Source organism: Daktulosphaira vitifoliae, unplaced genomic scaffold (assembly GCF_025091365.1).
Source record: "Daktulosphaira vitifoliae isolate Bord-2020 unplaced genomic scaffold, ASM2509136v1 Scaffold_49, whole genome shotgun sequence".
In the NCBI taxonomy this organism is placed as follows: domain Eukaryota; kingdom Metazoa; phylum Arthropoda; class Insecta; order Hemiptera; family Phylloxeridae; genus Daktulosphaira; species Daktulosphaira vitifoliae.
The window spans coordinates 1,527-18,414 of record NW_026099618.1 but is presented as its reverse complement, the minus strand read 5'-3'; the positions used below and the strand labels follow the sequence as shown (position 1 = coordinate 18,414).

The window sequence follows — 16,888 nt, the reverse complement described above, 5'->3', positions numbered from 1 at the left end:
CTACTTATAGTGATATTTGTCAATTTGGCCGACACGTGGTGATAGTTATTTTAGTTTTGAGATATTCTTTAACGAATTGAAACTTATATCAATTATTTTTCATTTGATATTTGTGTCCAAATCTTTGATTTTGTATTAATCACTTGAAACTGTTAATTAAATAAAATAATTTAATAAATTATCTCTATTGATTGACCTATTATTGATCAATTTTGAATGCTCCCTGACAACTAATCAATATACAGGTGGCAGACCTTAATTAATTTTTTAATTAATGTTAGAAGGACAATTGTCCCGTTATAAACTTAGGCATTAATTATTTTTCCGTATATACATAAAAACAATTTAAAAAATAATATTTTTTCTAAAAAAAGTGGCATAGATACCTTTTAACATATGACTAATAGACTATATAAACTATATAAAATCATTAATAGATGTTATTTATCATTTTATTTTTGGAATATGTACGTTTCTCTTTATTTTTCTTTGAATATAAATACTTTTTTACAAATAGAAATGTAGGCTCTGAAAGTATTTAATTAAATTTTTTGTTTTTAAGTATTCAGCAGATTTAAGTTTTTTATCATATAAATGCAGTTGACATCTAGGTGATTCCAGATAAGACCCTTAAAGTAATCGAATATTTCTAATTACTCTGGAAAATCATTAATAAGTTGTTTTATGTCTTCGTATAATTCTAGAAAATCTTTGTTATATCTATGTATGATACTAATATACGATAGTGCATTATACAATAAAGTACTACTAAAATTTACTCTCTCTCAAAGGATAATGGTATTGATCGAAACTTTGTATAGTAAATATATCGCTATTATATAAAATTGCTTGTAAACATCAATTGTTCATAATATCAAATTTTCTTAACACACGTTTAAGCATTAGACTAAACGTACAGTTCATAAATATCATAACACAAATATATAAGTACTTTATATTCATCGTATATGTTACTTTAAAGAGATGTAGGATGATGTACTATTTATATTTCATTACTACATTTTAAAATTAGATTAAATTGATTAAAACAATACAATTAAAATATATGATATTCTATAATAATAATATTGGACATTTTTAAACATTTCAGAAGTTGACCATTGCAGAATGATTGCATACTTATAAATTATCTAAGATTATTAAAAAATGTAGAAGTGTAAACTAAATAATTCTAAGATAATTTTTTAAAAAATTTTTTAATTTTTTAACATGTTTTTAATTACAACCCATTTTGGATTTCGAAACTGGTTGACCAAAAAAAAAACTCTTACCTATATATTACATAGGAAAGATGTTTTTATTTTAATGATAATAATAATTCAAATATATTTGGACAAATACGATAGTATTTCTAAAAATTGATACTATCATTAAACAAAATTATTTTCGTCCATGAGTAAACTTATGATATGAATCTCATAGTATAAAAATATAATAATCAATTTCATGATTTTGAATTTCATGAAATCGGAGAATTATAATATAATATTACCAGAATTGCTTAAATAAAATTAATAAAAATATTTTTTAGTTCCAATAATTTGAACTAGTTTTAATAGTTTTGATATGACTGTAAACTGTGTTTTTTCTTTAACTACCGTCCAATATGAACAAATTGTGTTCAGTTTTACTCGTATTTGTATTTAGCTATAACTATAAATTATTTGGTCACGAGAATTTGTTTCCACATCTACAAATGGTATGCTATTATTGTTAATGTATTAGTTCATAAATATTTTTATATATTCTATAATTTTTATAATCCAGGGTGAATATCATATTTAAAGCAGGTTTTAAATGCAATTCTAGTTTCAATTATCAAATCGACTTGAATCTTCATCAGAGTAAGATGTCTAGTTCTAAAACAGTGTTGAAAGGAAATATCAACTTTTATATCCCATATGACGACTCATTGATTGTAAGAATAACAATGTTGAAATTTATGGCTATTCCCAAGAACTGATATATGAATTTGATAAATTTTTCAGGAGAGCAAAAACTAATTTAAAGTTTTAATGGTGTCTTATGAAAATCTAATTTTTATATTTATATTTGTTATTACAGAACAAAAATATTTAATCCTATTCATTTTTATCCATACTTCAAAGTATTGTAGCAAAGTAAAAAACTATAACAATTATCATATTGAGCTAGTTAAAAAGGATTTTAAGTCTATTTTTGAATATCGTTAGAAAAAATGTTAAATTTACTTTTTTCTTTTAACCTTATAAATCATCAAAAATCACAAGAACAATATTGATTTTAGTTTCGATGTGAAGCTGAGAAGATTTAATTTTTACAATGACGTGTTTTTTTTTTGTGTGTGTTACCACTTTTTCTCAGCTCTCACCGAGCGGATTTCTTTCAACGATAAGTCAAAAGATCAAAAATCGTATCTATTCGAAGACATTACTCTCAATATTGAAAAATTTTCCTCGTTCCCCATAAATGAGGTTTAAAACTTAAAAATGCATATAGAAAGTAAAACTTTTTCAACTTAATTTTTGAAGGTGTTCCGAAAATACTGATACTTTTATATATATCTTAAATTAAAGTTTATGTAATATACTTTAATATGAAAAAAACATTTTGGAGTATATTTTGTTTTCACGGTGAAAACGGACATCAAAGTTAACAAAAAATACTAAATTATTAAATATCATATTCATAATATATTTAATTGCTATAATAAATATTCATTCATATATAACACTTATAAATCTTAAAACTTGTAATCGGGATATAAAAAAGGAAATAGTAATTCATGTTGCTTTTGGAATAATCTACCAATTTTTTAAAATTAAACACTATCTACAGATTTGCATCGAAGCTTTTTTTAGTTAGTGATTTTAATCACTGTCAGATATCATCTATACTAGACCCAATTATATCACGTCCTCACTGTGCTGGGGTTTTTTTTTTAATCTTTACTGTTCAAGAGAAAATTATGTGAAAAAGAAACCATTTTATTTGATAGAATTTCTTAAGAGCTCCAAATATTTCTATTTGTTTTAAGTAATTTAAATTTATTCTACCTTTAAAATATACAGAAAACAATTTTTATAAATTTGAGGAAAAAAAAATTTGTTTAATTTTTTAATTTCCACCAAGTAAATGAAACATACCTTGTGAGAGGTTATGCAACATCTTGGTTTTAATCTGTGAAAAAAGTTCTTATATCTCAATTATAGTCTAGACAACCTTCTTGTATTGAAATTAAATCTTTAAGATAAGTTAAAATTTAGTTCATGTAAATTATTTTTTATTAATAGATGGACTTAAATTTCGCTATTTTAGACAAGATAGGAGGTTGGAAAGACAATGCATTAGTATTTGAGTTTCCAAATGCTTGTTCTTCGTCTATATCACTCCTTGAATATCCTGTGTGGGAAATGATTTTGAAAAGCATAAATGTAACTGATTTTTCTTGTCCAATAAAAGAAGTAAGTTTTAAGTTTAAATAATAACAAAATATTCATCACATTGTTTAATACCTCATAATATTTATATTTACTACTCAATTTAATTCACACAGTAATTTGAAACGTACTAATTGAACCTGCTGAATCATTGAATAAATGGCTTTTTATCTCATCAGTAAATTTAGTTACCTCATGTATTAAATAAAATATGTATAAACCATTATGATCACAAAAATATGAGATCAAGAATTGTTTTGCTTTAGACAAGAGTAAGCTTAAATTGTTGACTAAATATATTTTCCCTCATTCTAAAAAATATTTCATATTTTAGTATAAATAATTTATTATTCTTATTGGAGACTATCTTCCTAATCACCCGTAATTGATCTTATGCTTAAATATATTTGTTCAGATAATAAAAAAAATATTTAGTAAAAAGGCGTTAATTTGTTCAGTACTTCAGCAGCACACTAGTTAAATCCTACACTATCTATGATGGGCTCATGTAATGTGTAAACATTTATTTATATAATTTTTTTTTTTAGAAAAACTATGTTATGCATGATCTAGACATGGATTCTCTTGTGTATACGGTGCGAAAAAGTAAAATGTTTCCAAAAACATTTTTCTATGGATCTTACAAAGCTAAATATATTTTAAAAAAGAAAAATAGTAACACGCAAGTAGCTTGTTTTATTATAATAGTTGATGTAGCTAGGCCATGGGAAGATACTTACCATTATCAATAAATATAATAATTAAACGTTGTAAAAATAATATATATTAAAATGCATTATTAAAATTAATAAAATATTTATTTTTGATTTTTAAGTAACTTTTTATCTAAGCACTGACAAAATTAAAACTACTTATTATGAATTAGCACTCCTATTCTTAGCGAATATTTATAACCTCTAAAACTTAATTCTAGTTTACAATAATAGTTATATATTCTTTATACTTAGTAGAAAAAACATTTTATGTAAGAAAATATGCCTTTTAATAAAATATAAAATATAACTAAAAAAAAGATATAATGTAGATATAATATAAAAAGATAAATTTTTTTATGATATAATCATAAAGAATATCCAAATGTTTTCTTTGAGTTACTACGTGTTTATTCGACTTAAAAAATTTTAAACAATAAATTGCATGGTTATCTTAATTAATGAAATCATTGATAGGGATTTATCTTGGAACAGAATTACCGTTAACTCCACTCACTGGAAACTGATTTATATAATGTTTTAACTTATTCAAAATTTCTGAAATATTTCTATACTATTACCCTACTCATACTAGTAATGTAAGAAAAAAAAACACTACAATATTGATCAAAACGCTATATTAAACATTTATTATTTTCAACATTTCATTCAAAGAATGCATTTTAAGATCTAGAATAATTTGCTTAAAAACAAATCCGTACTGTTAGTATATGAGCGTTAAAACATTTTAAAGTCTTACTTCTACATTTAAAAATTAATTTTAACAAATCGTTGAATAATTTATTTTATCAATGTTTTAGGATGCATAAAATAATTATTTTCAAATTCTAGCTATCTTTCTGATTGTGCTATCCCTTTCAGTATATGGTTAAAACTAACCATGTACATGTTGAAATTTTAAAAAATTTAAAATAAATTTTTTTTTTATTACTAAATTTAATTACAGTAGGTTAGGAAACTATAGATGATATCTAGTAGAAGTTAAAATCACTGTCATACAAAAGGTTTCGATGTAAATCTGTAGATACTGTTTATTTTTTGAAGGAATTGTCATAATATACTCGTTACTACCATAACATGGGATATTTATACATTATATTCTTAGAAGGACATAATCCTTTACAAACAAAAATAATTTGAATAAACATTTAACAAACACACACAGTTTAGTTATATCATAATATACATAATTCTATCATAAATTGATTAATTTTATTAATTTTATTAAAGTGACTATTCATTAATAGTCACTTTTAAAAATCGTACCTTCCAAAAAAAAAAATCTATAAACTATTTTTGTCATTTTTTTTTATTCTAATTTTAATAATTAAATTCATTGTATTCATTCTAATCTTATGTGTAAAAAAACAATGTTGATGTTATATATCAAATGTCAAAATCTTTTATTCATTTATAATTTTTATAAATTAAATAATAATTTATAAATTCATCGGTAATAATTTCTGTTTTTTATGCTTATTTATCAATAAATAGTTATTCTGTAAGAATTAGACTATGATGATTTTCAGGGGTCAAAAATATTATAAAAAGGAAAGCAATCCCTAATCTGCCCTGTTCATTTCGTGCTCTAGATATCGTTTTGTTATCAATATCTAGATATTGTGATCATCATTGTCGAAGATATTACATGTTAAAGTTATGAACTAAATTGATTTGTGTTATTAGCTTTAATGCGTATTAATTATACTATGATGTGTTTTTTTTTTATTTATTTATTTTTTTTTTGTGTGTCTGTTATCACTTTTTCTCAGCTCTCACCGAACCGATTTCTTTCAACGATACATCAAAAGATCAAAATTCGTATCTAGTCGAATATATTAACCTCAAAAATTGAAAAAATTTCCCTTGTTCCCCGTAAATAGGGGAAATCTCCAAAAAAATTACAAATTTTAAAATCGCTAATATTCAAAATTTTTTTTAATTTTTTTACTTAAAACTGTCATAACTTTTACAAAAAAGAACAAATCAATATAATTTATAGATGCAGAATGTCTTTACCTATCATTTGATATATTTTTTTTATAAATTTGATTCTTTACCTGCCCACAGGTAAATTTTTTTACTTAAAACTGCCATAACTTTTTTAAAATTTACAAAATCGATATAATTTTTTTATTGTAGATATTTGAGGTATTAACCTATTATTTTGTATGTTTTTTTATAAATTTGACCCTTTACCTGCCCACAGAGGAGGATTCAAAATGACAAAATTTTCACAAAAAATTAATTTTTTCAACTTCACTTTTGAAAGTGTTCCAGAAATACTGACACTTTTATATATATCTTAAATTAAAGCTAATGTAATATACTTTATTATGGAAAAAAATATTTCGAACCTTATTTTGTCTTCACGGTGAAAATGGCTACCAAATGCTAATTTTGTGTGAAAATTCTCGATTTTATTTTTTACATTTTTAACTTTCTAATGCTATAACTTATTGAAAAGTGTATGGACCAACACAGTATTTTTATGAAAAATAATATTTATATCCCTTTTTCATTCATCATTTTTTATCTTAATCAGGATATAAATAAGGAAATAGCAGATTATGTAGCTTTTTATATTTTTCAATTATTGATTGTTACTATTATTTAAGATGTTATAAGAACCAGAAAAAACATCAGCTAAGATTTTTAAAAATCAATAAGAGTCTAGATTTATGTTATTTCATAACTCTCGAATCACACCCCGAATCAAAAGTAACTCCAACTTTCACTCTAACTCTCAATTTTATCCAACTCACTTTCTCTTTAATTTTATTTTTATTCATTTTTGAATCACAATAGAATTGTAGGATTTTTTCAAATCAGTTCCTATTTCCTTAATTATATTTTGATTACAAGTTTTATGATTTATAAGTAAAAAGCGGAATAAATATTTAACTAAACTTAAATATTAATTAAATTTAGTATTAAAATTGTTATGGATAAATTATAAAAAGTTATAAACTAATTATATTATTCCTATACTTGGGCAGAATACTATCCTGAATACCATAGGAATAGTTTTTTTTTTTACTTATCTAACCTAAAAAAATATTAATAGAATATTAAATCATGCAATTTATATAGTCTTCAATACTGAATGATTTTGAGGGGTGTCAATTCATTTTAAATACAAACATTTTAATTTAGAAATTTGATGTATAATTTAAAAATTATTCTTAAAGGTATTCAAGAAATTAGTCTGTCCACGTATGATGATTCGATACCTCTATAACGAACGTGTATTAAAATTCTTATTATAGATTTAACAAATAAAATATAAAAAGGTATTTTTTAATTTTATTATTCTGACATTCGTTAGTTGTTTTTTTTAATCGAAATTATAACCTATCATTAGTAGTTAGAGCATTTTTTTTGGAAAGGGTAGGTCCCTGTCTTTCAATATATTTATTGGATTGACATTAATGCTGCAAAAAATTACCCAAAAAATACGAACTCTTAAATCATTATTATTATTTTTAATTTTAATACAGAAGAGGTTAAATAGGTCCTTACCTCTCTCACTCTTTTATAAACGTTTGACCAAAATGTAGACACAAATAATCGAAGTAGGAAATTATAATAATAACAAAAACTATGATTTGTTATACCAAATAACATTTTTTGTTTAATTTTGGAGCCGTTTAAATAAGGAAAATAAGGTTTTTTACAATTTTTTTTTAACTTATAGAATATAACATTAACTTTAGTTTTACATTTCTTTAAAGTTTGAAAGACGTTGTAGATGATCATAAACCAACTCATATTTCATACTCTGCTATTTAGATGATTTTATAATAAACTGTATCAAAAAAGTCCTTTTTACAGATTACATCTCATAGTTATTGTGTTGATTGATGACAGAATCAGAAAAATCATGAATTAAAAACACATTAAGTAAATGTACTTTCATTTACTTTAATATAATTTTTATCAGAAATAAAAATGTAGTCATACAGTTGTTATAGTAAAAGCTAAGTATTTGCATTATCAGTTAAAAAAACATTATTATATAATCCCATCAATCAAAGTATTTAAGGAGAATAATTTAATGATTTAAGGAGAATATCACATAGTATTAAATACTATGTGATACAGAAATGACAATTTTCTAAGAATAAACTCATATTTATAGTTTATTAAGGTCAAAACTTCATAGTTACTCCAATATTATTTTTGTTTATTTCTAAACTAGTTTTATAGTGAAAAAATGTGTTTAATTTAATATTAACTACATAAAATGCTTCTTTTTTGATCATTGTAGGGAATGGGTTATCATTTATAGCATTTATATGTTTTCAACATTACCCATTACTTATTGATACTTAAAAAAAGTAAAAAATACCATTAAAATACGTTAAATAAGTTTACTTGAAAATTATAAATTGAAAGCAAATAATTTTGCTATTAGTATATGGTTACATACAGCAACAGTATATTAATAAAAAAAAATTTAACATTTCTTTTATAGGATTCCTATTAAAATTTCATTCATGTAATTTTTAACTAAAATAAATTTAATATATTTTTAAATACCATCATCAATAGATCAGATGTAAAAAAACAAACTTTTTTCTAATCCGAAAATTCAGTTTTCAATACCATTATAATATTATAACTAAAAATACTTCCTAATAGGTTTCCACACTCCATGCATTTATAAAGTTTATTTTAGTCATCCCAAATACATCAATATAAATAAATAAATATATATATATATAATTTTTCCTAATCAATATGTAATAATTAGAATTTTAGTTTCTAGAACAAAAATAATTTTTATGATAAAGTACCATTTTATAAAGTTAGGTGTTTTAGAAATAGTCCAAAAAAATTGTATAAATGCATAGTCCCAAACCTTACTTATTATAATAAGTAAGGTTCGATATGCTAAACACAATATATTTAGCATAGTAGTTTATACATATTATGTATAAATAATTATTAATTATAAATAATTTTATACGTATTTTAAGAAGACATATATTTTTATGCTCTATCATAATTTGTTTTTTCCTAGAATTTTAGGAGATATTATTTTATATAATATTAATATAAATATATATATGTATACATTAGATTCGATATAAAGCTTAAAAAGTATTGATTTTATTATAATACATTTTTTGTTATGCTTCTACAACTTATTAAGGACCATTGTGACCTTGAATGAAGGAGATATTTAAATTGTTTTGTATTCCGTTTAGGAGGTTAATCCGTCACTTTACAGAGGAATATTGACTCATGACTGTGTATGAAAGAAAAAAATAAGATGTTGAAGACGAACTTAAACCAATTCAAGATTTATCAAAATTTGAGTTAACTTATATTTTTTTATACCACTGGAAACATTACAATGATTTTATTATAATGTGTACCAAATTCTTTTTGCCAAAATTAGAATCATACTCAAGCATATTACACTCATTAACTATAATAACAATAACAATAACAATAACAATAGTTATTTTATAAATTATTCACCACATCAGAATAAAATATAAATTTAAAACACATTAAGTAAATATATTTTTAGAAAATAAAATTTTATATAATATTTATTTTAATATATATATATTAGCATCGATGCGAAACTGAGAAGGTAATATTACTCTGATGTGAATTTTTTATGTTTATTCAGCTTATTAAGGGCTATTAATGAACGTTTCTTGACCTTTTTATAATCCAGGCGGGGGTTAATTCACAGTTAGACAAAAGAGTGGCAACTCCAATTACTGAACTGATCTCTCGATTCACAGTAAAGTAAATGCCCGTGACCGAGTCTAGATCCCGAATAGTGCGCGTCACGATAAAAATAACATTATTTAATCGGCCATATTATCCCTCGTTTAGTTAGATAAGTTTATCATAATTGAAAAATTAAATTTGGGGAACAGAAAAAGAGAACATGCCTATTTTGCTATAATTTTAAGACAATTTATCGGACATATCGGTTTACTATACTACTATTATATATTATTCTATCAAAAGTAAATTTGAAAGTGTCAGGTTTTTGCAGAAAGTCCTTTGTAATACTTGAAACTATAACTTAAATCACATAGACCTCTTTATGTACACTATAGTTACGTATACCTTGAGTTTTGAAACGATAATACTTGACATTAAATCTAAACGTACCACAGCATTATATCTTAGTTATAGGATGGAGATTAAAATTCAAAACACAGGTGTCACATTACTCAAAGGGTAGAATCTAAGCGCCAATCAACTTTTCTTGGTATGACATTTAATTTCGCATTCTTCACTTGGCACAATGACTATTGTGTTTACTTTTACTAAAGTTTTAGCTTTAAGCTTGTTTTTCGTGTTGAAAATTAGATTACTTTTGTATTAGGTACCAACAAGAAATATTGCCCAACATGGTTCACATTTATTGTTGCCAATGGGTAATAATAATATCATTTATTATCTAAATTACAGTATCGTATAATATTATGTACTTTTCTTGGAAGCTAGAGAATACTAAATTGTAATAGCTGTCGTTGGTTGAACATTAGACGCCGTCGTTAAGAATCTAATAAGTTAAATCCACTAAATTGACATTGTCACTGAATATTTCTCTAGGGAGTGATTGCTCAGTTAATAATAAAAATAACAAATGCTTGTAAATATTTTTATTGACAAAAGAGTAGTCCAATAAAATGTTTACCTAGGGCACTAAAAAATGATACATTTTGGTCAAACCAAATCCTTAGGAGTAATTAAAAGATAGATTCACCCCTTGTTTTAAGTATAAGAAAAAAACATGATATCAAAAACAAGTGAAGGAGACGGATACAAATTCAATTCTAGTCTAAAAAACAAAATTAATTCAATTAATTATGCACTAAATACATTAAATATCGCAAAAAATAATTCGAAATGAATAATTTTGGTAATGGATTAACTTGGCCAAGGCTTGGAGCAAAATAATTTTTTTTATCAGAACAAGTTGAAATGTCTTAGTTTAATTTAGGTAATTTCTAAATAATCTATTATATGAAGGGTTATTACACAAAAAGGACGACAATTTTCAAATTTTACATTGGTCTTACACATTTTAAACTGTTTATTTATACTTTAAACAGATTTTTTTAAACATATTTTTTACAACCTTGATTATACAGGGTGATTTTTTTATCATAACCCACTCAATTACTTACAGAATAATAATAATTTAAACATTTTTTTTTTTATTATCTTTAGTTACACAGTATTCTTGAATTTCTAACTATGTAATACTTTTTAAGTTCATCACTTATGCCTTGGAGGGGGGTCAACTTTGATTTTTTAAATGGTATACACATATTTTTAATTTAATAAAATGTTTGAGTATTTAATTTAATAGTAAATGGCATTTGAATTTTTAATATAACTTTATTAGCTTATTAGATATAAACATTTAAAGTTTCAAAATTTTGAGTTAATATACATGTATAATACACATGGGATTGTAAATACAGGTAGCTAATTGGATTTTTATGACATTGCTGTCTCAGTCACGGATTGTTNTATAATACCCATGGGATTGTAAATACAGGTAGTTAATTGGATTTTTATGACATTGCTGTCTCAGTCACGGATTGTTTATTATCAATTATGATTATCAATAGATATACTTTCTGTATTGTCAGTTAGTGTATTTATAAACTCATAACAATGTGCTTTACTATCATTGATAATAACAATGCTGTGTACCTGCTAATATCGATGTCATAAAAAATCAATTAGCTACCTGTATTTGTAGTTCCTTGTGAATTATACCTATATATTAACTCGAAAATTTGAAACTTTAAATGATTATATCTAATAAACGAATTAAGTTATATTAAAAATTCAAATGCCATTTACTATTAAATTAAAAACTCAAATATTTTATTAAATTCAAAATATGTGTTACCATTTAAAAAAACAAAGTTGACCTCCTTCCAAGGCATAAGGGATGAACTAAAAAAGTATTACATAGTTAAAAATTCAAAAATAATATGTAACTAAAGATAATGAAAAAAAAAATGTTTAAATTATTATTATTCTGCAAGTAATTGAGTGGGTTATGATAAAAAAATCACCCTGTATGTATATGTGTTTCCAATTAAATAGAGTTACCTTCTATTTCCTTTAGTTTTTGATGTATTATACAATTTTTAATTGATATACCAAGGAATTAAAAAAAATAAATAAATAATTTGGAGAGTAACAATATTTAAATAGGGAAATCGACTTAATGACCCCCATAGGTATGCTCCAGGATATTTCTGTCTATTTTTTCAAACTCAAGTTCTAACTTATGCCGTAAAACAACAATATTACATTGCTTTTACAAAGAAGGCGTAAGTGCGATTTAAAACTAAAATATGTGTTAATTTAAATTACTTTAAAAAATTTGTCATTATATTTAAAAATATTTCCATAAAAAGTTCACAAACATTACTATAATCCAAGATAATCATCTTACCCCAATCGTTAACTTGCCCCGCTCTCTCCTAAACTTTTCCATATATGTAGCTTCAATAAAATATATAATTTATAAACTGAACGATTATAAAACTTTTTATAAATAATTTTATATTTAAATTTTTAATAATACAAAATTTAAGATTAACAATAAATATCACATTCACTTATATTACCATTTTGTAGTAAAAATTTTGAATATTAAAAAATTTAAAACAAACCAGCACAGTGAGGTCGCGGCACAATGGGTATAGTTAGTTCCAATATAGATGATATATAACAGTGATTAAAATTACTAAGAAACACTTCGATGCAAATCTGTAGATAGTGTTTAATTTTAAGAAATTGGTGGATTTTTCAAAAGCAAAATTCTAACTCAAAAATAATTAAGGAAAAATCATTGCCACAGGCAAAATAGCATGTTTTTAACATTTTCAAAACTTAAGTTGAAAAAGTGCAGAAGTTGCAACTTTGAATCCCCCTTGTAGGCAGGTAAAGGGTCAGATTTTCAATAAATTTATATAAAATAAAAGGAAAATATCTAAGGTTTCAATTTAAAAAATAATTATTTCGATTTCAATAGGTTATAATAATTTAAAAAAAAATTTTAAAATGTCGAGATTTACAGATTCTAAAAATCGTAATTTTTTGGAGGATTTTCACTATTTACGGGGAACGAGGTCAAATTTTTCAATTTTTGAGGGTACTGTCTTCGATTAAACAATATTTGTGATATTTTGACGTATCGTTGAAAGAAATCGGTTCGGTGAGAGCTGAGAAAAAGTGGTAACAGAAACAAAAATAAAATTAACACATTATAGGAAAATTAATATTTCCTCTGCTTCGTATCGAAGCTTAAAGTAATTAATGTTTTTAAACAATTTATTATTATTTTACGTTCATCGAAAATGATAATACCTTAGAGGATAATATATTGTGCCTATTCATTTTATTTTATACTTTATTTAAACATTTAATCTACTTTGCACTTTTTAATAAGATTATATTACGACATTATAGTTTACATTAAATTTGCGCATACTAAGTAAGTAAATATTAAATAAATTAATTGCAAAAAAAAATGTTCAGGAAGTAAGACTTTATATACGTAATGTATATTTAGTCGAGGAAAACGATGCAAATCACTTACTTTAATTAATATATTCATAAAAATGTTTTCCACATATTAAAAAGCTTTAAGACTATTTCTTTTGTCCTATAAAACGTTTACTTGCACAGAGTTAAATCTAATATAAAAACTAGTGAATTCCGTTTTATTTGCAGTAAATTAGGTCAATTTATTTGACTACAAACGTAATGTATTTATTTGGTTCTCAAAATTATTTAGATCTATTGCTCTATTACTTATGTTTACACATCAATTGATTTTAGCTGAGACGCAATAATCAATTTTATTTGTATCTTTTTAGCTTTTACAAATACAAATTTATTAAACAATATGAAAACGTTTACAATAAATTATACATAACTTGAGTTAGTGGCATCATTTGCGATACACAAAATATACATTTGCGTACTTAAATTCTGTATTATAAATTTTTAGTTCCTAAAATGATTAATAAGTCCCCACAACCACTCCCTATAAATGATTAGTGATATCAATGCTACCAAAAATATACCTGACACCTATGTTTTAAGCAATAATCGTTAAAAATTCGAAATATACTAATACTAAAACATATATAACATATACTAAAAAAATAAAGAAATCAATCCAACAGAAAATATTTTATCGGTGCTTTAATTAAATCTTTTAACTTTCTTTGTGTTCTCGATTCCCGTGAATAATGAAAATGAAATTTTTTTCACACGCCTCAGTTTAGTAATATCTGGTTATAATACAATAACAAAATATAAAAACCAGACATTTTTAAAACATTTAACGATTTTATTTAAAATATATATCTCTTAAAAACTTTTTTTCTACCTTACTTGTAGTAGAAATTTGATTTATGTATTATTTCTTAAAACAACGCCTACATCCGAAATATTTTATTCAAAACAATTTTTGATTTCGTCAATTATTAAAAAGTTTAATATTTACTTAATTACAAATTGGTAAATCATAACCTAACAAAACTTAATAAAGTTCTTGTACACATTGCAATAACAAATCTTGAGGTTGACCTATAAAACCAGCAAATGTACGACTACAGTTATCATTATAAAAGATTTCCAATTTCACTAAAGGAATATTAAATCTACAAAACAAAAACAAAATATTCTTATCATTTAATTGAAGGAAAATTATACAGATATAATTTGTCCTTAAAACTAATCTACAAAAAAGCTACTTTGAAATTTCCAAAAAAATTAAAAAAATTAATTATGTTTCATGAAATAAAAAAAAATATTAATAATAAATTTTAATTAGATTAAAGTTTGTAAAATGTATTATTTTTTTAAATTTTAATTTACAAATGCAGAAATAAGTATGAAGTTAATTATATAGGATTATAATTTTTAACTATTCTATATTAAAAATATAATTATCCCAATTACCACGTTCGCGTTCAAACAATCTGGTACGCCTTTGATGTACAGTTAAAACATTTGTTGGGTTTGGATGAAACTGCTGGCCATTAAACATTGNTTTGATGTACAGTTAAAAAATTTGTTGGGTTTGGATGAAACTGCTGGCCATTAAACATTGAAATAATAGTATTGGAAAAATATTATTTAGCTTGAACAATACTAAAAAATTTTGAAAAATTATGAACTTCGATATGTTACAAATTATAACTTACAATGCATTTATTACTTTTGCTCATCATCTCCATAATTTTTAATTGAATCTATAACACAACATTGATGTTTTGAATGTGTTGAAACTTTCGTAGATTGTCGTATTGCTTAAAATTGTACGGATGTATCCACGTTTACAGCAATGAAGTGCGTTTCGGNTTTACGGATATATCCACGTTTACAGTAATGAAGTGACGTTTCGGACTCGTTGCAGAGTCCCTCTTCAGAGCGATAGTCACAGGCTCGTAGTTACAACTAAACTGTCAGCTTAGCTTGTTTACGGTATGTTTTTATATCAGTTGATAACTGATAATATCAATGTTGTTTGTTGTTTACATCCTGTTTTTGTTTTTATGTGATAAAACTACAATTAAAATTACAGAAAAAAGGTGGTATAGAAAAGGAAGAACTAAATAACAAATAACAACAACAAAATCAAAATCAAAAACCGGAAGTAAACAGCAGGACAAAATCAACAACAGATAAACAACTATGATGTTATCAGTTATCAACTAATATATAAAAATATACCGTAAACAAGCTAAGGCCACAGTATAGTTACAGACCTATGACTATTGCACTAAAGATGGANGGCCACAGTATAGTTACAGACCTATGACTATTGCACTAAAGATGGATTCTGCCACTAGTTCGAAATATTAGCTCAGTACTGAAAACGTGGATACATTCCTAAACATTTCAAGCACCGTTCAAGTATTAGATAAAGTAAGAACCAAATTATGGGCGCCATAAAAAAATGTATTATTTCATATGACCAAAATATGAATTCTTGAGATCTTGATAATTACTATTTTAAAGTGTATTTCAACGAAAACTATTTGAATATTAACCATACTGATAATAAAAGATAATAAAAACAAGTGGTTCTTAAAATTAAAATTTTAATTTTTTTGAAAAATGTTAAGATACATTTTTTTTTAATTTAAATAATAACTTATTTATCGACTTAAAAAAATTAAGGTAGGCAGGTAGAGGGAGGTAGCCTCGGCCTACCTCCCTCTACCAATTGTCTTCCACAGGGTAGAAGCCGTCTCTTTCAAGGCGGCCCGAGTAACTATGACATACTCGGATCGTTGGGAAGTCTTTCTGTATATGTACTTAAATGAAAAAAAAACACCATTTGACCCTGGGTCAGCTTTTTGGTATTATCCTAAATCCGTTAAGTAAATCAAACATCAATTTTCGATGGGCCTATTTTTTACCCTCCAGAGACCAGAATTGAATTATCGACCCCTAGTTACTAGAATTATAAACCAAAACACGCCTACTCTAAGGCACTCCATATGTACTCTACTCAACGATTACACATATTTCTATCCACTGATAATGCACCGAACAATTATATCGACACAGTCATTAAAGAATTCAAGCTAAAATATGAAGAAATAAAACAACGGCGTCATCGCCCTAGACAATTTTATAACAACGATGAAATTGTATTGTCTGTATTAGCAGACGCTTTTAGTG

General features: G+C 24.5%; 1 protein-coding gene across 1 annotated transcript; it reads left to right on the top strand.

Annotated features, from left to right (window-relative positions):
* The first annotated feature begins 1,599 nt into the window (after positions 1–1,599).
* Positions 1,600–4,197, top strand: LOC126908944 (uncharacterized). Its single transcript, XM_050691288.1, has 4 exons — positions 1,600–1,720; positions 1,831–1,939; positions 3,294–3,464; positions 3,989–4,197. Exons 2-4 carry the CDS (start codon positions 1,871–1,873, stop codon positions 4,190–4,192), a joined length of 444 nt encoding a protein of 147 aa, XP_050547245.1. The 5' UTR covers positions 1,600–1,720; positions 1,831–1,870; the 3' UTR covers positions 4,193–4,197.
* Positions 4,198–16,888: the final 12,691 nt, after the last annotated feature.

Coding starts and splice junctions, on each gene's coding strand:
- LOC126908944 (XM_050691288.1), top strand. CDS start 1,871: ATGTCTAGTTCTAAAACAGTGTTGAAAGGAAATATCAACTTTTATATC. Junction 1,940..3,293: donor CATATGACGACTCATTGATT/GTAAGAATAACA, acceptor TTTTATTAATAG/ATGGACTTAAATTTCGCTAT. Junction 3,465..3,988: donor TTTCTTGTCCAATAAAAGAA/GTAAGTTTTAAG, acceptor TTTTTTTTTTAG/AAAAACTATGTTATGCATGA.